This window comes from Lacerta agilis, chromosome 5, assembly GCF_009819535.1.
Source record: "Lacerta agilis isolate rLacAgi1 chromosome 5, rLacAgi1.pri, whole genome shotgun sequence".
Lineage (NCBI taxonomy): Eukaryota > Metazoa > Chordata > Lepidosauria > Squamata > Lacertidae > Lacerta > Lacerta agilis.
The window spans coordinates 68,401,242-68,426,174 of NC_046316.1; the positions used below are offsets into that span (position 1 = coordinate 68,401,242).

Below are 24,933 nucleotides of genomic sequence, written 5' to 3' on the forward strand. Positions count from 1 at the left end.
GGCCTTTTTCACTATGCATATACGGTATTTCCCACAGTATATAAATTTGTTCATACTGTACTGTCAATATGAGTAATTTGAAGGTTCATTGATCACCATCAATTTTTATTTGGGTATTTGATCAGGATTAATTAATATTGACAATTGAAGGAAAGAGGAAAGAGTACAGGGTGACTGCTCTTTTGCAGAAGTATTTCTCTGCAAACTTGCTGATTTTCTCCAAAGCTGCAGAAAGATGTTAGATCAATTCTCTTTTAGATTATACTGTTTCTGAGATAACTAATACTTTGTTCTTATAAACAGCAGCTACAGAAAATCTCAATAATTTCCAGTCACTGGTGTGCTTGAGGTTTTTCTGTTTCATTCCCCTTTGTTTGGAGGCATAGTAATGGTTAGTATCATGTCCTTTCTACTGGTAGAGGCAGCTGTGAGTTTTGTTGTCACATCTGAAATTAGAGGAACTAGGTTGTTGACAAGCGCTTGGGGATGGGAAGGTTAATAAATTCTATATGGAATTTTGTGATCCTGATAAAGAGCATTTAAATAATTAGGGTGGGGCAAGGGCTGCTACACTTCAATTCCACTGGTAACCTCAATGCTTGATAATTGCAATGTGCTCTGTTGTGGTGCTACCTTTGGGCCTGGTCTGGGGGTTCCAGCTGTTACAAAATGCTGCAGCTGTTAATGAGGACAGACCATTGCCAGCACATAACTCTGGTACTAAAAAAATTGCACTAGCTGCCACAAAGCTCTTGTACTACCGGTAATTTACAAGACCCTGGATACCTCAAGGACTGTCTTATATCCCTGCCCAATCACCAATATCTTTGGGGGGGGAGTCGCTGTTGGTGGGCCCCCATAGCTTGGATGCATGGCTCACAGGCATTTTAACTGAAGTTTAGCTTTATGATACTAACTGATTTATTGCATCCCTGTAAACTGCTTAAATATTACTTTTCCACCTGTCCAGCACTAATACACAGAAGATGCAACTTCTGACATTCCTTCTGCACAACTTTTAAACCTCCACACCTTTCATCGTAGCACCCGATCATTCCTTGAACGTAATAGGCATCATCTGCTAAAATTTTGCACATGCTGTTGGGAAGGCAGGAGGGAAGCTAGGAAACACCCACAAAGCTGCCTGCGCCTTTTAAAGTATCTCTGGGCTATGCTCCTTCCTACACATTTCCTAGTGAGAGCATGCTGTCGAAGGGGGCTTCTTCCTGGTTTGGATCATGCTACAGTACTGCAACCTTAATTCCATTTAGCTAGGAGCAAGCCTCATTAAGTCACAGGTAGGTAGCCGTGTTGGTCTGCCATAGTCAAAACAAAATAAAAAATAAAAAAATTCCTTCCAGTAGCACCTAAGAGACCAACCAAGTTTGTTCTTGGTATGAGCTTTCGCGTGCATGCACACTTCTTCAGATTCGAAGTCAGTTGGGCCTTTTAAGTAATAACTCGTTTTATTATTACTACATTTATCTCCCCTCTAAGGAGCTCAAGGTGGAGTACAACAATATCCTCCCCCTCTCCGTCACAGCAGCCTTGTGAGGCAGGGCAGGCTGCGAGACAATGACCGGCTCAAGGTCACCCAGAGGGCTCTATGGCTGTGTGGGAACAGCGCACCACAGCTTCCGTCTTAGGCGCAATAATGGTTCATAGGATCGCGATGCAAGCCCCTCCCTCACCCTTTTGCGCGGTTTCCTCTCCGAACTCCTCTTACGACACCCCCCCCCAAAAAAAACCACTGTGAGGCAACGGGAAACAGGTGACTTATATCCCCTCACGCCCTGCTGCCATAGCAACAGGCTCAAAAAACGCGCCAAGCTCCCACGGCGCTCGCACACAATGCAGCCTCTGCCCCCCCCCCCGCGACCCCTGCAAGTCAGCCCTCTGAGGGCGGAGCCGGAGTAGCTGCGGGCGGCGGAGGAGAGGAGGCGGGGGTGGTCCCGGGCCGCGCCTGCGCGCTGTGGAGAGCGTCGGTTTGTGTGGTTCCTATGACAACGGCGCCGGCTTGGAGGGCTCGGCCGCCCGGGACGAGATGAAGCTGAAGCGGTTCTTGCTAAGATATTACCCGCCGGGTGCGGAATGGGGCAGGGCAGGGCAGTGTGGGGGGTCAATGTTAAAGTTGGGGAGCGGAGGAATGATGTGCGGGCGGCGGGCAAGCGTGGGCGATGGAAAGGCGCCGGGGATGGTGGGGTCGGGAGCGAAAGGGTTAACGGATATAGATATACAATGACACACAGACCCGGGAAACACAAATGTGGAGGGGAAAGAGTCGCGGGGGGGGGGAGAGGTTTAATTGAAAGGGTTGAGCCCCGGGACCTATTTGCTTAGCAGGTCTGTTGAATGGAAAATGAGCTCCGTTGTGTTCAGTCTTCAGTGAGAGCTTGTTCCGTAGTAGGTTTAATGCGTTGAACATATTGCATGGAAAGGCGGACTGGCAATGCTTCTAAAGAAGCAAGCAAGCAAAATCGATAAGTGAGCACAGGATTGCAGCCTCGACCATGAAATGTGAAATAAAAACAACAATATAGAAACATAGTTTATCTGAGGTTGTGCAGAGTGCCTTCTCCTTAAGTAACCATGCCTACTCTTTTGGGGAAACTTGTTTCAAACATGTTCTTGTGATTTTTAGAAATTAAATTAATAGTTAATGGGGAACCAAAGGCAAACACAGGAAGGGGGGAGACTTAAAAAAGAAAAGTGACTAGCAAGTGCTCAAAGATGGAACTTACCCTGTTGAAATGCACTGTTGTGAGTGAGTCCTGCACATTGAAGATGTACCACTGAATAATGCACAATGAGGGCCGGAGTGGTGTAATGGTTAAGAGTGCTAGTTTATTATATCCAGGTGTAAATGCCAACTCAGCCATTAAGCTTTCCAAGTGACTATCTCATCCCAAACCTACCTTTTAGGGTTGTCGTGAGGAAAAGATGGGTAAGAAAGTCATGTGTGCTGCATTCAGTGTTGTGGAGAAATGATGCAATATATATGTCATAAATAAAATAACCAGGCCTTATTTGAGCCTTTTTTTCTATCTGTGACAGCTTCATCTTGTGGTTGCCTAGGATGACATTTAGATGGTTCTGATGGACAGTTATATTGACCACTCTGCTGAAGTCAGTGCACAGGCTTTTGGCATTTAATAGTTGTGGAGTTTTAACTAAAAGTACTTTATGGTAACCAAGATAACTTTAGCATATGACAGACAGTAGGAACACAAAGTACTTGGCTCATGGTTGTGCACCATGGGTAGATAAAAAGCCATAGCTGCTGTCAGCTGAAATGATTTATTACTTATGAATTGATGTCTGAGGTGACTTGCACAAAAGCTGCATTCTACTAAATCCCTAGTGTTACAAACATTTGTGCAATGTTGACAAGTCAGTCACAAGTCAAATAATCATACTGTTTCCTATAGGGAACAACAGATTAATATCAAAGTATTAGCCTAATACAGAATCCACAAATCATTTGTAACTGGATTACACACAGAATGCAATAAAGATAATGTGGCAGTCACTTTGCTTCTATGTATACCTCAGTTGTTATATATATTAGACAGAGTGTCATATTTTTCAGATTTACTTTTATATTTGGAAGATCTCAAACTGGTAAATTAAGTTGGTGAAGTAGCTTCTGCTTTTCTATACTATCAGTTGTTTGGGCTGTGATCCTACAGTAACCTGAAAGTATCCGTCTTAGATGGCCACGACCATTTATTTAACAGAAATCTTCTAAATAACTTATTTGGACATAACTTGCAATAGAAGCATTAATACTTGCTTTCAGATAAATGCATCTAACACTAGTTGAGAATTTTATTGATGCATAAACTAGGAATATAGCTACTTAAACTACCTTATACCAATGTGTCTCTGCATTTTTTAATATTAAAAAGTCACCTTCGGACATAATTATTAATTACTCTCAGCATCTTCAGAGTCTTGGCATCTACCCATAGGGCTTCTGAAATAGTACTCAGTTTTGTCTGTTTAATCAAGCAAACTATGTATTTGGTAGTGGTGCAGTATAGTTGCTTAGAGGGTAAGCTTTGAATTCCCGGGTCAATTACTCAAACCAGCAAATACCCATTTGAAGTGTTTGAGCCTCTGCCATGAACAAACACAAGTGGGCTTGTGCAGGCTACTATAACTCAGCTGTAGCAGGAACCACACTGGTATTCCTAAAAGAAGCATTTCTGTTTCAGGGACATCACATATTGCACCACTCAATTTTGTTGCTGGAAAATTGGATTCTTTTACTAACTAGAGCTTCTCCTGTGTTGTGTAAAGTTACATGTACATGAATTGTATCTGTAACATCATTAGTGAGAGAGTTATGATTGCCCCCTATTTTACAAAGCCTTTAAATTATTTATGTTTCATTCATCTTGGCAAGGTTGGTCTACTCTTTTCTTTAAAAACAAAAACAAAACACTAGCAAAGCTTCCTCCTCCATCTACTGTAGTACTTCTGCTGTTTCCTGGACCTTTTTCCTGTTCTCATTTTTTATCTTGTGCCAGAGAATTCCATAAATTAATGATAATCTATCAGATAATCCAGAGTTCTGTATGTATCATGAATAATTATATTGGTTATAAGAGTCAGTATTTCTTTTTCCAGTGTGAAGACTAGCTGAAGTTCAAAAGAGCTGCTTCAGTGACTGGGAATCCTTTGCACATAGAGTGACATATGAGAAGATGTAGGATTGTGTGGGCTTGTACATGGACAGTGCAATTTTGGGCATTTCCCCTTTGAACAGGAAATCCTCAAGCCATATCACAATACCTTCCACATTTGAAAAGCAGCTTGTCATGTGGAATGGGGGGTTGCCGTTGAAGACCATAAGTCCAAAGAGCCCTTAGCATATGCATCTGGTTTCACAGTTCTTTGGCCCCTGACCTATGTCTTACCATATGTCACTACAGAAAAGGACAATATGTCTGCCTGATTCTGCTCCCTTATATGGTTTAAATTAGATGTGTTGCTACTGAAATCAATGTGCCATCAGAACCTAGCTTGATACTCAATTAATAATTGTCTTGTTTTGCTTCTTCAAAGGCATTATTTTGGAATATGTTCAAGGTGGGGAAGTGAAAACCAAATCTATAGATTTACTGGATCTCAGTGCTGCGTGAGTATTATATTTTGCTGGATATTGACACAGAACAACTTTACTGATATATACAAATCTGCTAAACAGCTAAGAAATGTATTACTGTGTTTTTGGTCCTACTGAATAAGACAATCATGCTGTCAAATCATCCTCTTCCAAGTACAGCCATTTAAGATTGAGGTATTAGTGCCCGATCCTGTCTCCTGTGGCATATCTAGCAATATAGCTGCTACTTTCAATGAAAACCTAATAGGGTTGAAAATGTGGTTTCCATTTCACAACTGCTGAAATTACAGCATTTTTAGAAAGGACTGTAGCCTTTCAAAGAGAAGGTCCCAGATTTAATCCCTGGCACCTCCGTGTGAGGTTTCGGAGGGACTCTGTCTGAAACTCTGAAAAACTGCTGCCAGTCAGCATAGAAAATACTCAGCTAGATGGATGAATGGTCTTACTCAGTGTAAGGCAGCTTCCTATGTTCTAAAACTTAGTATTCCCACAATGGGATATATATGAGTAACAAATATAAGATGCATTTCATGCCTTGTAAGATCTCCAGCATTCATAAAGTGTATCTGAATTAGACATATAAAGATATATATTAGCTTTGGTGTTCATATTTGTTGTAAACCTCTCTTGCACACCTCTGCCTTGATTACTTGATGTGCACTGGCAGGAGCATGCAAAAGGCATCTTTCAAAGCCACAATTAAGACTTGATCCTGGGAGCTTTCCTGTGCTAAATGAATATGTCAAAGAAATGTTTCAGAAAGCAGACATTGGGTTAGATTTAGATTAATTATGGTAAAGTCCCCTTGAAATAATTGGGATAAGGTTGTCATGATTGCTAGCTCTAAGTCCTATATTTATTTCAGTGGGACTAAAGCATTCAGTGGAACTAAACTTTCCATCTGGATCTAACTCAGCATCTTATATGTAATATACCTTTGCTAGCATACCTAACAAATGTAGTCCTTGAGCATAGTGACCTGTATGGAAAACATACTGGACAAATTCCATTTGTACAATGGATGTTATTCCCTAGTGGAACATATATCCTTCACCACTGAGACTATCCATACTGAAATCCTTCACAAGCAGGATCTAGTTTTGTAAATTGTATATCTGTTTCCTGTGATGCTGCTGTGCTCTTAACATATCTAAAGCTTTGAGATTATTTTTTATAAGATTTGTTTTTTCAGCTTAAAGATAATTTTAATTTCTTACCTCCCATGACTAACCCTGAGAAACACAATGCCAAAGTAAACTTTTTAAGACTATGTGATATTTTTTGACAAATTAGCATGTTGTTTGAAATTAAAACAAAAAACAGATATGAGTGCCGTCACTGAAGTTATTTAAATTCAAGCAGCAGAATAGAGCTGACCACTTGTTTTAAAACCTGCATGAACAAGTCACTAGGAAAGACCTAAACATACAGAATATTCAAAATTAATCACATTCAAGTAGAAAACATTAAAAATGTAAATATAATGACTGAAAAATGGGAAACCTGTCTTATACTCAAAGATGCAAGGCCTAACCTAGAAAAAAATAGTTTTACAATTGGTGTGGATTATGTTAGTAGCTGACACTGGATTTAGGTATTTCTATGTGAACTCGGGAATTTCCAGTGGCTGTCTACTTCTTATATGGGGGGCAATAAATTTTGTATCTACCGTATCTTCCTGACTGATGTGTGCTCTGAGGCTTCTATGACATAGTCCATGTCCAATCCTCTATGTGTTTATTCAGAAGTAAATCCCATAGAGTTCAATGTACATCTGTTTTATGGAAAGATAAAATAAAATACATCTGTGGAGACCCATAGGTATCCTGCCCCTATTCTGAAGGATAATCTCTGCAGTTGGCACATGGGAAAATGTCAGAATGAACCCCCTTCCCCCTTTCACCCTGGTTGATAAAAGCAACAGAAGGATTTCATTTTCTCTTAACTTCAGGAAATGAAAATTGTGCTTTAATATATTTAAACATTATTCTACTTTAGTACAGATGTAGAAGCCTTAGTAGCAGATATAAGAAAAGCAGAACCTCTCATCACAGCATCACGTAAAGACCAGGTTGTACATTTAATACTGCGACTACAAGAGAAGCTAGGACAACAGGTGGACCACAAATTCTATCTTTTTAAGGTAAGAGCCATGAGACAATTTCTGATACTTGCTTTCAGTTATGTAAATGCACAGAAACTAGAGGTTTTAAATGGCTGTTGGTTAAACTGTCCTGCTCTCAGGTCATTGTGAGAGCTGGCAGAAATGGAGCTAAAACAGGGTTGCTGAGAAAGGAGAAGATATCAGCCTGCTTATGCTGCATAAACAGATGTTTGCAGTAGACCCTCATACAATCCAGTGAGCATGCTCTGTAGCCATGGAATGTTATAGGAGGATAATAGAAACTAGGTTGTAGGGATGGAATGGAGTATTCTGGAGGAGGGCAGGGATGGATGGCACCCTTTTAAGGATACACAGCAACATTTCATTACAGGTTTTAGTTGTTTATTTGAATATGGACTCTAAGGTCTAAATTAAGGTCTGCGGGCTGGATCCGGCCCAATCGCCTTCTAAATCCGGCCCGTGGATGGTCCGGGAATCGGTGTGTTTTTATATGAGTAGAATGTGTCCTTTTATTTAAAATGCATCTCTGGGTTATTTGTGGGGCTATATTCAAAATATAGTCCGTCCCCCCACAAGGTCTGAGGGACAGTGGACCGGCCCCCTGCTGAAAAAGTTTGCTGACCCCTGTGTTAGAGTATACTGAAGCAGTTTATGAGTGAGGGACATGGTTATTTACATGTTGGTGTTTCCTGTGTTTGGGTATGCAGGCCTGAGTTGGTTGTGTCCCAGTTCCCCAGAGAATGCCAATTAGCAATGTATTGTGGCTTGCCTGGCGTTCAATTTCTGCTGCTCCTGGCTGGCAGAAGAAGCAGGTTTACCAAGCTCCTAGTGGAACACCATGCATGAATATGGGCTGCATTCAGGTTGGTGCCTCTCAGGTTGTGCAGCCCTGGTCCACAGACTCTGTAAAGGTGCAAGTAGAAGCAAGTGGTAACTTGTGAGTGGGGTGAAGGCAGTGGCGTCCTCCCAGTGGTGACAATAAGCTTTATTGGGCCATTTTGGCTAGCTTGGAGCTCTCCCAGCCTCGCTGCCATTGCCCTGATGACTACAGCTCTACCACTGCCTCTGCGCCCCATGAGCCACTGCTCAGTGGAAGATGTCATATGGAAGGCCAAGCCTGAGTGCAGTGGTTTTGGGCTTTTTACCTAATATTCTGTTCTGACAACAGATCACATGAATATATTAATTCTCACACGTTTCCAGTTCTGTGACTGCATGTTGTTTTAAACTGTTTTTATTATTGGATTTTAAATTGTTGCAACAAACATTGGAACTTGCTGATGAAGGGCAGGTAATACATTTAATAAAAACCACAACTCCTGTGGGTGGTGGAATTGGGGGTGTTTTGTCTGTTGTCAGTCTCAGTAGCTTTCCCACAATCTGCAGTATCTTTTTCACAGTGCCAGATGGCAGTGTTGAGTTACCTAACCAGCAAGTTAATTGCTGCTGATTTTCGGAAAGAGGATTTCAGCCAGAGCCTGGCCTCTCCAGGGAGCTCACTCATCACTCCCTTGGTTATGCTTCTGAAGGAGACTGGCACCGGGAGCTGACCAATACATACAAGTAGTCGAGCATGCTGGAAAATAAGTTGCAGTACTTGATGTACATATCCTTGCTGCATTATGTGGTTAAGTGGCTGATTTACAATCAGCACAGACTCTCAGAAAGCCTGTGTTTGTATGGGAGGCAGGAGGGAAATCATAGGAAGACTATATGAAGGGATGGTCTCTATGTAGAATAGCTGTGTGGAAAAAAATGATTTAAATACGAACCAGAGCTATTACTCATGTCCCTTCCTCATCTGCATTTGATGTCAAAGAGTGTGGATAGATCTCGTAAGAACAGCACACTACCTTCCATCTAGCAGCATGAGGTTTATCTACACATGAGAATCTTCGTCTCTTCTAGAGCGCCAGCTGACAGACAGTCTGTTGCTGAAATTTGGGGATCTGATGGTTTTAAAGAACAGCACAACACTGAACTCAAGCTGTTAGTCAATATTTGGGAGAGAATTTCTTTTTTGCTGATTCTTTCATGGCCCCCCTTTTCCCCAAGCAGTGAAAAGTGATCTGTATCCTTTGGCTAGCAATATAAGGCTGTTTTCTGATTCTGAACAGGGTGCAGGGTGGGGTGGGGGATCTGTTGTGAAGGTTGAGCTGCTCCATGCTGTAGTCCAGTAAAAAGCTGTTTGTGGAAAGATAGCAGTGAGTTTGACTGTTGATGAAAATATGTCAAATTAGGTACACTCACAAAACATCTCATGCATGCTTGAGAATATGTTCTATTTTTGTGCACAGATCCAATGTTGGTGCAATCTGCTCTTGATAATATGTATAAGGAAGGGGTGTCTCTCACTATTTGTGCTCGACTTCAAGAGTTTTTAAGTGCTTTCACACAGTTGGCCTCAGAAATAGTTTTTCTTTCTAGTCATTGTCAACACCAGCTTCTTGAATACTGGCTTATTTTTATTTTTGAAAAGGGGTTTACACTGATGTAATGTCATTGCAGTGCTCCACACTTTAACATTGTTAATTTGACTGCTATTTTGTTATTTAAAAAAAATAAGTTGAACATGGCTGGTTCATGACCCCACAGACAGGCTTCCAAATCTATATCCCCTTCTTTTGTTTTGTCAAGATGGTTCAAAGTCAGGCAAAATCTTTTAAGAGTTGTACAGTACCTTCCACTAATTCACCTAGAGGCATGGATCCAGTTCTGACAGTTGAGCTTTGAATATCTGACATTGTAATAGTATTGGGAGAAGGAATAATGGATATGTATAGTTAATTACTCAAAGATTTGTTACAAGAAAGTTACAGACAAAACTGGTTTTACCTGAATTGTGACAAAGCAGGGATGAGGAATCCAGAGCCATCAGTGTGCTTCTTTCCTTTGTACAGCACACTACATTCTAGCTATGTAATAACAACAGGTTTCTGTATCCACACATACATCTGTTAATCTTTCACCCAGGCAGACAAGAAGCATTATCTCAGCGAGGCAAAGCACTCAGGGAGGCTACAGATCAGGGCTGTTGATCAGGGGAAGGGGTGAGGCATGGGGAGAGTCCTGAGGGTGAGATAGAAAGGTCTGGAGGGCTGCATTTGGCCACCAGGTCTGAGTGTTCCCATCCTTGTAATAAAGAGTGCTGCTGGTAGTGATTTTCTTGTGCAGTAATAAGAAATCTATTGAGCGTGAGGAATAATTAGGGGTATGCAGAATATAATTGGAAAGAGGACTAGTGTTGCATCTTCACTTCATAGCACATTGCAGTTGCCAGCAACACATCCTAAATAAAGACACAGAGTTGGTGTAAACCTATACCTTTCTTTGCAGTTTCCTGGGTGATAAAGGTTTTTTGTTAGTGGTGGTGTTCCCAGCATAGTAGCAAGCGACTTAAAAGTGCTTAACTTTAGTTTAGCCGTTCCCATTGATTAAAATAATATTTAAGTATGTAGATTTGTGAAGGCAAATACCTAGGAATGTAAAGAAAATTATATTACCTTTCTTTTCTAATTTCAGGTACTCCGGGCTCATATATTGCCACTGACTAATGTTGCCTTTAACAAATCAGGTTCTTGGTAAGTTTGGGCGTTTAAATACAAACTATGCATGATCTACCAATGCTTATCTAAATATAAACTGAATACTGTATAGTATTTTACAGTCTATAATTTCCTCTGGTGAGATTCTGGTTCAGAAAAGGGTTATTATAATTAGTAGGATTGGAAATGCCAAAAGCCAACATATTTAATAACAATTCTAATTTTGTAAAAGAAAATACAACAAAATGACAGTGAAAAATGTAAGATATCTCTTGTTTTGCCTCCCTCCCCTTGTATTAAATCCTCAGTTGTTCTCTTTATACTCTTCTTGCCTGTTCTTTGATCCTTCATCAAATTAACTGAGAAAAGTGAAGGGATGGGGAGCAGGAGAAATACGTAAATTACAACAAAAACTCAACATGTTTTTATAAATGTCATTAATTGAGAGGAACTTAGAAGCCAGTAGTAATGTGTAATATTTTGAGAGTAATTTTACAAGAAGTTGTATTTTTTCCTGATCCCTCTGAGATGTTTTAGGAATGTAATCATCAGTGGCTTAAATTGTGGGGTGAGGAACAGGGAAGAAATGTTTCTTAAATTTTCTATTCTTCTTGTTCGCTCTAGTTTTATCACTGGAAGCTATGACAGAACATGCAAACTTTGGGACACTGCTTCAGGAGAAGAGTTACGTTCTCTGGAAGGACATAGGAATGTGGTCTATGCAATTGCTTTCAATAATCCGTATGGGTATGCAACTTTTCAGAATCTTTGATCTTTAAAGCCCTAGATGGCCTTAGCACATTATTTCTTTGGTACTCTACATCCAAACCATTTTTATTTTTCTCTGTAATTTTTTTTTTACTTTCCCCTTGTACTCTGTTTCATTCTTTAAAATTTAGTGACAAGATTGCGACTGGATCATTTGACAAGACCTGCAAATTATGGAGTGTAGACACAGGAAAGTGCTATTACACCTTTAGGGGACACACAGCAGAAATAGTGAGTACAGGAGCTTTGGAACAATCATCACTATATATGGAACGATCTCATTGCGTGGCAATGTCCCTCCCTCCCCGAAGGAAATAATGACACTTGAGACGTGATATAGGATTAATGGGTGTAAAGGCCACAACTTTATTGGTTACGGATGTTGAGCGGTATTGGCTTAGGCATTGGACCCTAACCACTATATCCGACCCCAACCCATGTGTTGGAAGTCAGGGAAGGGTTAACACCTCATTGATGCGTATCCAGTGGAACTCCCTCTGTGATCACGGTTAGGGGTGTGCCTTAGGCCCTAACCTCCCTAGGCTTCGGACAGGGCCACGCCCCCGGAAACCTTTAATGGAATACCCTTCAAATGAAGGGCAGGTGATGGCGCTACCTCCCCTTCTCACCTCTATTGATGTTTTCCAATGCCTAACCGCCAAACCAAGAGTTGTGACAAATTGCTATGAGGTAGGCGAAAAAAAACCCCTTGGCTAGCCCAAGTGGGAAAAAGTCCTACCAGGCCCCTCAGCCAACCGAGGCGACCAACCAAAGTCGATAGCCAGGTCAAGAGCTAACCTAAAGGGCGGGTGGGCGGGAAAACCGATGCACCTGGGGGCCGGGTTGAAAAGAGGGAAGGATTCTCAGCGCCTCCTGCTTAAAGGGAAGCAGGACACGCCCCCTCACCAACCTGATTGGTCGGCCTTCGGGCGATGCAGCGGGAATGCAGCCAATGCGTGATCGGGCTGTGACACCCGCAACACCACCTCCTGTGCATGCGCGGAAGTGGCTTTTTTAAAAACCACTTTAAAGTTAAGTGTTGTTTTTTCTGTTATTCTCAGTGAAACTATGCTAACAAGTACAATACATGCTACTATTCTCTAAAAAATCTGGGACAATAATTTGTACCTACTTAAGTGAAGATATGGAGCAGTGGTAGCTCCATGTTTGCTGTAACATATTTTTCCTGATTCTGTGGCATTATCATTACAAGGTAGAATGGGCTGCTTTATTAATTAAAATGGACATTCTCCATCCACATGGTCTAATTGTGAGAGCAAAATTCCTCCTTGAACCCCAAGGAAAATATTACAAGCAATCGAATGAGTGAATGTTTATTACCAGCTATGATCCTATGGCTGTCATGTTTTATTTTACAGGCCTATAAACAGTCAATGGGGCAATGACTAGAAACAGTTACTGTCACACTCTAACATATTGTGACTTTGACCAGTACCTAGGAGAACAGAAAACCCAAGAATTTCTTATAAAGGTTTTCCTTCTCTCTCTTTTTCTAACAGGTTTGCTTGTCATTTAATCTTCAAAGTACATTGGTTGCTACTGGAAGTATGGATACCACAGCTAAATTATGGGACATACAGACTGGAGAAGAAGTAGTCAGATTAACAGTGGGTTGCAACTCTTATTAGTGATGACTTGGTGCTGGGTTTTTTTTTTAATTGCTATTAAAAGAGCAGTTCTTAATTAAAAGAGCAGTTCTTAATTATCATTTGCAAAAGTCAGAGACGAGAATTTATTCAGCACTCTTAGCATATGTAGCTAAATAATGCATTAAGCAAACATAAAGGAAGACTGAAAGCTGTGATACTAATTAAAAACCATTAAATCTTAAGTGCAGAGCAATCCTATGCATATTTATTTGGAAATCCTACTGTGTTCTGAGGGGCTCCCTCCCAGCTAAGTGTGAATAGAATTGCTGCCTAAATAACATATTTTTCCTAATTCTGTGGCTTTACTACTACAAGGTAGGATGACCTGCTTTATTAATTAAAATGGACTGGTAATATCCTTTGAAACATCTCCTGCACTCAAAGGCACTGTATAATTGCTTTCCGATCTATTATTATCTGGGATTATAAATAAAGGGGTTATAATATACCCTGTAAGATTGAAGAGAGCTCTCTTAATAATATCACAAATACATGTAGACAGGTGTTGCTATTGGCTGCTTCACAGTTTTTAAAAATCTGCACAAACTTTGGATGATGATGTAATTCTATCCCTGCAAGATGCTCAATTTTTAAAATTTCATTTTTCTTCTGTCTTTCCTCTAAGGAGGTCAGGGGAATATACAAAAATATATAACAACTTCGTAAGGTAGGCTCAGGGGTCCCTTTACCTTTACCTTTATGGTAGGCTAATGTTGGGAGACAGTAACTGACCCGGGGTCACTGAGTGAGATTCATGATTTGAATGTGACAATTTGAACCCAGATATCAGTGTTATTTAATTAACCTTTCCACAAAGAAATTAGAATGAATGCTCAGTATAATAGCTGACTGTCTTACCTCCATGAAAGCAACTGAGACTGAATGCTCAATAAGCAGGTTGTCTAGAAGTGACCCAGAACCTTACATTACATCATACTTTGCCCACCCAGACTGGGATTTTCTATGTTCTTTTTTGAATCTGGTGTGTGTGTGTGTGTTTTGAATAAAACATAAAGTTTGTATGTTTACAGACAACTGGAAGGATTTTTTTCAGGATCGCTTTCCATAAAATAATAGTAACAAAGAAAACAAAACAAAACACAAAATCATTAAAGTTTGTACATCTTTATAATTCCTAGATTATTTCTACATAAAGATCTTTGTTTAAACTTTAAACCCCCTTTTTATAACTTCAGGGGCACTCTGCAGAGATTATTGCATTATCATTTAATACTACAGGAGACAGAATCATCACCGGTTCCTTTGACCATACAGTTGCAGTGTGGGATGTTGGCACGGGCAGGTACTGTTTTAAATCTTGTTTTATTTCATGCTTTAAGGACTCTTAAAATAATTGTATACAGGCCCTAGAGTTGTTCAAATTATAAATCTGCCTTTATTTGTTCGTATTTAATACATTTCAAGCAACAATAAGCTTCTAGAAACCAGGAAGATGAAAATTAGGCATATTGCTTCTCTGCAATTCACCCTAGCAACAGTTCAAAGTTTTCTGCTAAGATAATAGTTCTCTGTGTTGGCAAGTTATGTAGGATATTATAGCAGAGCAGTGGAGGATATATATTGTGATATTAATCTTACACCTTTGTTTCTTCACCTGGGAGGCTTGCATTGAATAATCATGGTACTTGAGCTTTCTTATATTGAATTAGACCAATGGTCCATCAAACCCAAATCTGACTAGCAGGTGCTATTCAAGGTCTGCAAAGAGACCACCCCTAGCCTTCATGGGAAACTATGGGCCTATTCAGTATCATGAAACTAATGCATCTGAATAACATTTTGTCAAATTGATACAATAGAAACAATAAAAGTCTTATGATTATCAGCAATAACTTACCTAGGCCGGAATAACATTCATTTCCCATCTTAAGTTATCACTGAAGGGTCAATATAATTATACATACATGATTAGAATTAAATAGTGTAATTGTTTTGTGAACATTAATATAATATTTTTTTTTAAAATTGCCACAAGCAAATAGGAAATCCCACCCCTGAATATTTGCTTTTGTGATGTTTTCATTTGGTGCAACCATTAATTAAGATGTCTTTATGTGCAGTCTAAGAAGGACCACAAGTTATACGTATTATATAAAGGAACACCCATGAAAACACACGTTAAAGATTGATTGTGTATACACACAAACACAAAAACACAAATGCATGAGAGAGTGGTATGACTGCAGTGGTATTCATTAATGGTTTCTTGAATTGCAGTGATGACTATTCTGTGACCCCAAAAACACACTGATTTACATTCTCTGCAGTATACATATTCATTAAAGTTTTCTAGGGTTTAATGCTTTATAACCTATAGAATCTAAAATGGTCATTGACAACTAATTTTCACACTTTCTTCAAACTGAAATATATGTTAGCCTGCCCTCAGTGGTTCACTCTGCCAGGTAGATGGAGCTGCCCACCTGTGAATCACCTGGCATCAAAATGATGTCAGGTGAAGCATTTTTCTTTGCCCATGTGGCTTCAAAACTCTCTTTAATGTATTTATATGGAGAACTATATAGCAGGCTATAAAACCAGCACCCTAGAGTTCTTTTGTGCTGCAGCGACAGGTTGGCACCTGTTTGTCTCAGAGACAAAGGAGAAGTGTACCTTTGTGGGTGAAGTCAATTTGTTGGAAGGTTGCAGCACCTGCTGTAGCTGTAGAAACCGATACAGGAGAGACCCGCTTTTGTTGCAGCTGGGGCAGATGAAGGTGTCTGGTTGTGCTGATGCAGATGCACCATCTCGTTTTTTCTTTCTGCACTCCTCCCAACGGTCATTCCTCCTCTGCTCACTGCTATAGATGCCCAACCTCAGTGTCTGTCTCATCATCTGCAAGGAGTTCCCACAGCTGATGCTGTCATTCTTCATGTCACATTTGAAGACATCAGAATTGGTCTGCCAACAGGAGTGAACTATTATTGCCCTGTGACTTTATATGTTCTGCCTGTGTAATTGTCCACTCTTGATTATCTATGAGATAACCAGTAATACTTGAATTAGACTTTTTGCCTTGTTTTGCAAGTGAATTGTATCTAGGTTGAAAAATACAATTGCTAAACATGCAGTGGATAGGTGCTAGGGAGTCATAACCAGCTGAGACTCCCAGATGTGTATCCACCATGTGTCCTTGTGTATTTGTTGTTGTTCAGTCATTCAGTTGTGTCTGACTCTTCGTGACCCCATGGACCAGAGCACGCCAGGCACCCCTATCCTCCACTGCCTCCCGCAGTTTAGCCAAACTCATGCTAGTCGCTTCTAGAACACTGTCCAACCATCTCATCCTCTGTTGTCCCCTTCTCCTTGTGCCCTCCATCTTTCCCAACACCAGGGTGTTTTCTAGGGAGTCTTCTCTTCTCATGAGGTGGCCTTGTGTATTATATGGGTACAAATGTGCACTGGATTATTTTCTGATGCTAATTCTAATTACAATAGTTGGCATCAGAAAATTTCTAGTTTGCATTGGAGAATCTTCTGATGCCCTAGAGAGTGATCTAAGTTAGCATGCTTATTTTACTTGTGTTTAGTAACCAAATGCAAAGCTTTGAAACTGTCAAGTTTGCCTAATATTGTATTTGCAGTTGGCATCCAATCACTTACAAACATTTTGTGTATGGAAATATTAAGCACTGGAAAAACTTCCTTAATGATTTCCACGAAAATTGTGTTAATCAGATCTGAGGCTTCTGAAGATTTATACTTGCATGTGTGTGCCAAATTGTAATACAAAGGCTGCAATCCTATGTATATTTATTTGGGAGGACACCTAATTGAACTGTGACTTTTATTGCTGAGTAAGCATGCATATGATTGTACTGCAAATGACTGGGAAAACATTGAAGATTTAACCTGTAGCATTTTGTCTATTTCTTTTTATAGATGCCCCTTTGCATAATACATTTATATTTGAATCAACCACATAACTTGTTTTTTATTCTCTCCTGGCAGGAGGATGCATACTTTAATAGGCCATCGTGCGGAAATAAGTAGTGCACAGTTCAACTGGGACTGCACTCTTATAATCACTGGATCAATGGACAAAACATGCATGGTAAGATAGTTGGATCCCTATTAACCTGATTTATTGCTGTCAGTAGTATATGAAAAATAATCTTAGTATTGACTAATCCATGCATTTGTAGGTCTGAATCCAGGAATACATTCTTCTTGGCCTGCATGAAGGAGTGTGGGAAAAATTAGCTTTCCCCCCAGAGCAGGTACAGAATAAAGGTGTAGGTTTACTCTTACACCTCTTTAAAATAATAGACAAAGGGCATGTACACATTGCCTGATAATGACCGCTCCCCGCATCAAACGGGGTGCACATTTTGCGTGGTCACGAGTAGCCTCCTGTGATCACGGTGCAGCTCCTGGCAGTTGGGTCTGGCACCATCTTCCTAGGTTGGATACCTGTGATCTCCACCCACTGGGGAGGTGTTGCGGGGGGGGGGATTGGCCAGGTAGAAGGAGGGATTAGTCAGTACACACAATAGGAGTTGAGTCATACCTGGGAAGCGACTGTTGGATTCAGAGCTTCCCCACCCACCACTCCCTCATTTAATGTTTACTCTGCAGGTTAACCATTTTATTTCCACAGCCACACAGGCATGCAGGTGCTGCTATGTCAAGGTCGCTGTTGAAGGGCCGGAAAGGACTCTGCCTGCATTGGCAGGTTTCGCCTTTCCCGTAGCAATTTGTCACACCTTTGGCGGTTGCAGGCCTTGGGCGAAATCCTTTAGTCATCTACAAAATGGGGGGGCCATGACCCCCGCCCCCATTGCGGTGACAACAACAAGGTTCCCGTTAAAGGGGTCTCAGGGGAAGGCATTGGCCCATACGCCCAGAGGTCGTCATTGCCCTCACCCTCCAGTGGCGGCGAACGGGGGGTGGGTGGGCTATCTGCTTGAACATATGTTCTCCAGAGTTAGCCCACTCCCCACTCATGCTGGATAACCCTGATATTACCCAGAACCCTGGCTGGGGGGCTGGGAAGGATAAACGGCCAATGCCTGAGCCAAGGTCTCCCTACATCTGAATATTAATAAAGTTGTGGCCGATTTAATCCCATAGAATGTTGTCACGTGTCGTTATTTCCCTCAGGGGCTGCCCAGGGTTCGGGGGACTCCGCCTGGCCACGCAATATGCATTCAGTGCTGGATGCAGAAAACCATAATATTTCATTTGGAGAAAAAACAATTTAAAATTAGTTAAATGTGATCCACTTTGCCTAAACCAAAACAATCTCTAAACTCACCAGGCTCTTAGCAGGATTTCTTGTTCACAAGTCAGCCTTTCTTCCTTGAAGCCTTCCTCTCAATCTCTCCAGAATCTCTGTGTATCACCTGAGATCTGCTTGGTGAACGCACCTCTTGGCAATCCACCTGCTTATATAACTTCTCCCTGTCATTTGATCCCTACAGAGGCTGCAGAAACAAGGAAGCTGGGAGCTTTTAATTTTCCCACCCCTAGAGACAGGTGTGCAGTTAGTCACATCAGCAATGGTGGACTCTATGCCTTGATATTTTATTAGTCTTGGGGCACCAGCTAAGACTCCACATTAACCCTATACTTCCGAAATGAGCAGACAGGTAAATAGATGCATTCCCATTTTATAGAGAAACAGTCCAGGACAGTAAAGTCCAATTCCTTTACATTCTGTCTTTTTAAAAAAAATAAAAATGCCCAAAGCTTATCCCTAAAAATGCCCCACCAGTTCATTTGCAATATCACACTTCAAAAGAAAGAAATACAGAAAATAAGAGGAACACTATAGGCTAGCCTGGTTTAGGAAAGAAACACCAACATTTATTGACTTCTGGGGAGTTCTTTTCTTTTTTCTTTTCTTTTCTAGCCTTTAATGGCATAAGAGTTGAATCTGTGAACCAGCCGAAAGCATGGAAATGATTTCCAGGAGATAACTGGCTTGCACTGGTAACATGTCAAGCAAAATATTTGTTAACCTCGCTTTCTGACAAACCTGTGTGCTCATATGAAAGAACAAATAGTGATCGACTAGCTATGCAGGCCGCAAGCAGTTCAGTCAAATAAATAAAGAAGCTCATTTGGGTTCCCTGTCATTATTTGCCTGCAATTTTGCTTTCTGTCCACATTGCAGTTGTGGAACGCGCTGACTGGCAAGCGTGTGGCAACATTAACAGGCCACGATGATGAAGTATTAGACGTTTGCTTTGATTACACTGGCCAGCGTATTGCAACTGCCTCAGCTGATGGTAGGTGAAATTGATTTTTTAAATTAAAATGTCTTCATTCCGTGTCAGCTGATTTGAAGAGCATCTCTTGAGGGGTAACATGGCAACTCCCAGTAGCTCCTTCTGTGCATCATGGATGACTTCACATGAGGGCAAAGAAAGAATCCTCTAAGAGAGGAACTCTGGTGAGGTGAATGCATGTTCTGGAAACTGGCTAAGTTTTCTAATACAGCCAATCTTGTGGAAAACCTCCATAATAGCACCAAGGAACGATTATATCCATACAGTGAGCCATTTTTTACATGTATGTGATGTGCTCTTTCTCACAGGGCTGTGATATTTAACTCAGTCTTCTGCCCCAACCTATCTCATATATCTGATCAGTCTAACGAGTCTAGAATCTTCCAAACCATTTTCGTATGGGTGCCACCTTCTTATAAGACCATGCAATCTAAACCTGCATTCAGTGACCACCACAGAACATAAAAAGTTTATAGTGAAACAGTAGGTACTCCCACATAGGGGTGGGGACGAATTCAATTCAGTTTACATTTCAAGGCAAACCCACCTAATTTGTACTTTCCCAAACAATACAAGAATGTAAACACAACCATCTTTCAAAATTTGAACTCTGAATTTTGCAATGCAGCTGTCCAGCCAAAAACGCTTATTCTAAAGTGTACATATAAAAACATACCTTGTTGAAAATAATATTACGTTATATTAGTGAATATATTTTTGCAAAAATGCATTATATTAGGGGAAATTGTATACAAAAATATGTATATTAGGATATATTTGAAAAGGCTGATGAATTTTCATGAGAACTTTAACAAAAATCTGCCAACTGACACTGAAATGTTGAGAACTGTACTTAAGAATTGAAAAATGAGAAACTTAAGGGAAACCAAAATTGACAGATTCACCCATCCCTACTCCTCTTGTAGATGTATTTAAGCACAACATGTAAATGCCTATACTAAACGCATGATTGTTTGTTTGTTTTCTACTTAAGGATCAGCAAGAGTTTATGACGCAGAAACAAAAAAATGTATATCTAAACTTGAAGGCCACGGAGGAGAAATTTCAAAGGTGACTGTCGTTTTATTTCTCTGTACTGCTGAATGTTGTTCTAAATTACAGTTTGCTTTGGCCATTTTTCTTGTTTGTATGATTTCTCGCTTCTTGAGTATGGACCAGGAAAGCAACTTCTCTCCCTTGCTGTTTTTTATAGTGCTTTATCACTTTATGTCTCCAGTGTATTAGGAAAGTACAGAGGTTAGTATTCTGTTATAAAAGCTGCTAATTGAAAAACATTATTCTTGCAGTTTGGGGAAACAATCCTGCAAGTACATACCACTGACCAGTGGGACTTACTCCTGAATAACTGGAGGTGGGGTGTCAACCTTTAAGATTTATGTGAGATTTTTGAGAGCATTCAGGTTATCTATTAACTTGAATAGAAATATTTTTTTGGTGAAACTGGGTGATACTCTACTGCCACCCTCCTTTCCTATTATTTTAAGTACAGTAACATTAAATAAGACTACTGTGTTGGGCTTTTCCAGCTGCAATATATAGTGTGGTTTTTCATGAATGTTTCATATGGTAATGTGTGCATGATAAGAAAGCTACAGTCTAAACTACACCTCTCTTACATCCTTGGATGATGCACCTTTGTAGTAACCAGAAGCAACAGAATGTAGGCCTACTTTTAATAGTGCTATAAAAAGGGAATTTGGGCAGCATAGGAAGGTCAGCTTTTAAATTATCTATATTATTGTTGTTCAGTCGTGGCCAACTCTTCGTGACCCCATGGACCAGAGAACGCCAGGCACCCCTATCCTCCAAATATTTCTATTCAAGTTAATAGATAACCTCTATATTATATATGCTAAACAGAATCTTTCCTCAGGCCAGTTTAACCTTGAAGGTAAAAAATTTTTTTTAGAATATTCGCATAAATGTATATATATGTTAGAGACAGATGCTTAGGTTGTTCTTAAATCCATACTGCATGAGCAAGACGAAGGCAGCCCATACATATGTTTCCTGATTTATGGCAGTGTTGTTGGCTATATACTTTGTTTTGTCATTTAATTTTTGGAGAGCACTGACAGGGTCAGTATCTGTTTGGATGATTAAAGGAAATATTAGTGTCTGTGTGATGAAATTTGGCAGCACTGTGATATGATGAATCTAATATAGCAAGGATAAACTTATATTTGCAGATTAACATTTCCAATTTCCTATTTAGGTCCAAAAGCTTAAAGAGTAGTAGTAATTATAGTTATTTTACATAAAATAAATAAACATTGTAGATTCAGCAAGAAGGGAAGAATTGCTACTGATGCTATAACTTTTTTAAAAAAGCAGAAAGCTATTCAAGCAGAATACAAAACAGTTTCCATGTAAGGTTTTGGAATGCCTGCCTTTGGATTTTCCTTCTTTTTAAAAGTTATTTTTATGAGTTTACTAAGGAAATAACATCCCACAATTTTATATGTACTTCATTAATGTTTCCCATTTGCTGTGCACATATGAAATGACAAATGTCACGTTACAGCTATCAGATGTTTCCCTAAGTTGAGAGGCAGCAATAGGTAAAGGGCTGCTCTCAAGAATCGGTTTAAGTGGCTCATGAATGTGCACTAAAGAGATGCACTAAGGCATTTGGAGGCCTGCAAACTTTTTTAGCAGGGGGGCCGGACTGTATTTTTTTTGGGGGGGGGGGAAATGAACGAATTCCTATGCCCCACAAATAACCCAGAGATGCATTTTAAATAAAAGGACACATTCTAGTCATGTAAAAACACGCTGATTCCCAGATTGTCCGCGGGCCGAATTTAGAAGGCGATTGGGCCGTATCCGGCCCCCGGGTCTTAGTTCGCCTACCAATGCTTCACTTAAGTTTAAACTGACCTATTTGGTAAAGGAGAGAAAAGGGCAGAAATTATTGAATAAATGTGCAGGTGGATGAGAAAGAATTTTAAATTTTCGGAATGTTAATTTCAGACATGAGGCTAGTCACTAACTGAATATTAACGTCACAATTATTTTTGGCTACTGAACTCCTCATTGCATATGTGGTTAACTGTAATTCATTATTCTCTTCATTGCTCACCAGGTACCTTCACTGCATATCTTTACCTGTAGGCTCCAAGCAAAAATGTTTCTGTATAACCAGACCTTTGGCTGAATATTCTATGGCCTTTTAAATGTGTTTGTGGGAGGGGGGCTATTGGTTTGTTTTTGTTTCTGTTTTTATCATGTATTTTGTGTTTTCATCTAGTATTTTTGTGTTGTGAACTGTGATTTTAAGATGAAGGGCGGTATGCAAATTTGACAAATCCTAAATAATCCCAGATTTATTATCTTGAGGTGGCAATTCTTTCCTACCTGAGCAAGCTCCTTCATTACTGCCTTGGATCACTTTAAGTCATTGTGCTGGCTTGTGGAACTGAGAATAACAATAGCAATTCTGCTATTGTTTCCTTAGGAATGTTTCAAAAGTTACTATTTAGTTCTCAGAAATGGAATCCCAAATATAAAATACAGTACAGCAAGTGTTATAATTTTCGAAAGGCTCGTGTTTAGCATTAAAACTACAATTTATTCACATAAGCCACCCATGATTGAGCCACTTTGTCAATATTTGTCTACTTGGAATCATTCCCCAATTTCACAAGATAATGTGTGACATGCCCTTGTTTTAAGATGAAAGACAGAAAAACTCCTTGCTTTGGAGGGTTTATTCTTGATCAGCCCACTCCAGCCTCTGAATCTACCCCTGTAGATAGAAACTGGAAGACAAAATATATTCAGGGGCTGTTGTCCCAGACACTGCAAACCTGTGTGAACCATGATGGTCAAGCTTTAAGATAAGTAATGCCACTTCTTTGCCTCTTTAAAAAAATAATTCTTGTTTCTTTGTTTTTAAAAGATCTGTTTCAATCCTCAAGGCAGTCGCATTCTTACAGCCAGCTCAGATAAGACAGCTCGGCTTTGGGAGCCTCAGACAGGACAATGCATTCAAATACTAGAAGGCCACACTGATGAAATATTTTCGTGTGCTTTCAATTACAAGGGCAATATAATCATTACAGGTAACTAACAGCTATATTGAAAATTGTCCTTCTACTCGTTTACACTAAAGTGATGTCAAATAAGGACAGTTTCCTGGTTTCTGTTGTTATAACTCATTAAGTCCAATTCCGTTGAAAACCTGGATCAAATAGTTGTTTCTGTGGCATATTGCTTTTTCACACTAGTTGAATTATTTCAAAACGGGGTGCTGGCCTAGAAAAGTTGGCTTAAGTAAGTAGGGTGGGGTGGGGGAACGAAGCAGCCATTGAGCAACAAATTTCAACAAATACATATGGGTCCACTCTTTAAACTTTTCATTGGGAAGATGCATTAAGGCAACCTGCAAATTTGAACAGCTAAATACATTTTCCTGCGCTATGTACATTTTGCTAGTATCTCATTGATTCCAGTGGTGCTTTCCTCTTTCATCAGTGGCGTTTTTCCAACATTGCAATAAGAGGGGAATGGGGGCATAGCAGCATTACTAAGGCAATTGTAATCCTAGAGCCAAATTTAAGACGCTTTTTCTATAGCATTTCAACACAACTAGTTTAGAATTTGTACAAGAGTTAGGTTGGCAATTCTTAGATGGTGCCTCGGATTCTCCGGAAGATACTGATATGTAGGTTGCAATCTGTGTTGGCACCTTTTTTCTGACAGAAGCTCTATGTCTTTAACAACAACATTGCAGACAAATATTCATGGGATGCACAGAGATTTAGTGATGAGAAAAAGTGCACCTTTTGAATGTATGCCTGTTGGGTCCCTGTTAAAAGCCCAGAACATATGAAACTGCCTTATGCTCAGTAGTTCTGTCTTTTCTGAAACTAAGTGCCTCTCCAAGATCTCAAGCATGGAAATTTCTCAGCCTTCCTACCTGAGATTTAAAAAAAATCTCCTGTAGAGATATTTGGGCTTCAATTCAGGACGTTCTATATACAAAGCATGTGTTCTATTACTGTGCAGTTGGCTCATTCTTTCGAATGAGGGAAATTTGCAAAGTGTTGTTTGCTAAACTCTTAATTCATTCAACTGCGTCAGAGTTGGAAGACAATATTGCCAATGAATTTGAAAGCGAGGGGTGTATTTGAAATATCTCCTGCCCCAAATAACAGGAAGCTGTAGTTTTATATTATAGATATATGAATGACATTTGAAATGTTAATCTATTACTTTTCTTTCTAGGTAGCAAGGATAATACATGTAGGATATGGCGCTAATTGAGGACAATCTCTGACCCGACTTCACAGTGGCTTTTCTATGAGGAGCTTCTTACTATACAGGCAATAACTACTAAGCCCTTCAAAAACCTGTTTTCTGTTTTTGCCTTTTAAAAAATGTTACTGAAGTAGACTTATTTCCTGGACTCATGAAA

General features: G+C 40.0%; 1 protein-coding gene across 1 annotated transcript; it reads left to right on the plus strand.

Moving 5' to 3' along the window:
• The first annotated feature begins 1,948 nt into the window (after window positions 1–1,948).
• On the plus strand, window positions 1,949–24,933 carry DAW1 (dynein assembly factor with WD repeats 1). Its single transcript, XM_033150327.1, has 13 exons — window positions 1,949–2,084; window positions 5,071–5,143; window positions 7,130–7,274; window positions 10,779–10,837; window positions 11,426–11,548; window positions 11,701–11,800; window positions 13,090–13,197; window positions 14,436–14,542; window positions 17,212–17,314; window positions 19,379–19,493; window positions 20,488–20,564; window positions 23,416–23,578; window positions 24,744–24,933. Exons 1-13 carry the CDS (start codon window positions 2,045–2,047, stop codon window positions 24,776–24,778), a joined length of 1,248 nt encoding a protein of 415 aa, XP_033006218.1. The 5' UTR covers window positions 1,949–2,044; the 3' UTR covers window positions 24,779–24,933.

Bases quoted from the DNA above. Each gene is read 5' to 3' on its own strand.
- DAW1 (XM_033150327.1), top strand. From the start codon at position 2,045: ATGAAGCTGAAGCGGTTCTTGCTAAGATATTACCCGCCGG. The intron at 2,085-5,070 runs GTGCGGAATGGG...GCTTCTTCAAAG, and splicing joins GCTAAGATATTACCCGCCGG to GCATTATTTTGGAATATGTT. The intron at 17,315-19,378 runs GTAAGATAGTTG...TCCACATTGCAG, and splicing joins CAATGGACAAAACATGCATG to TTGTGGAACGCGCTGACTGG.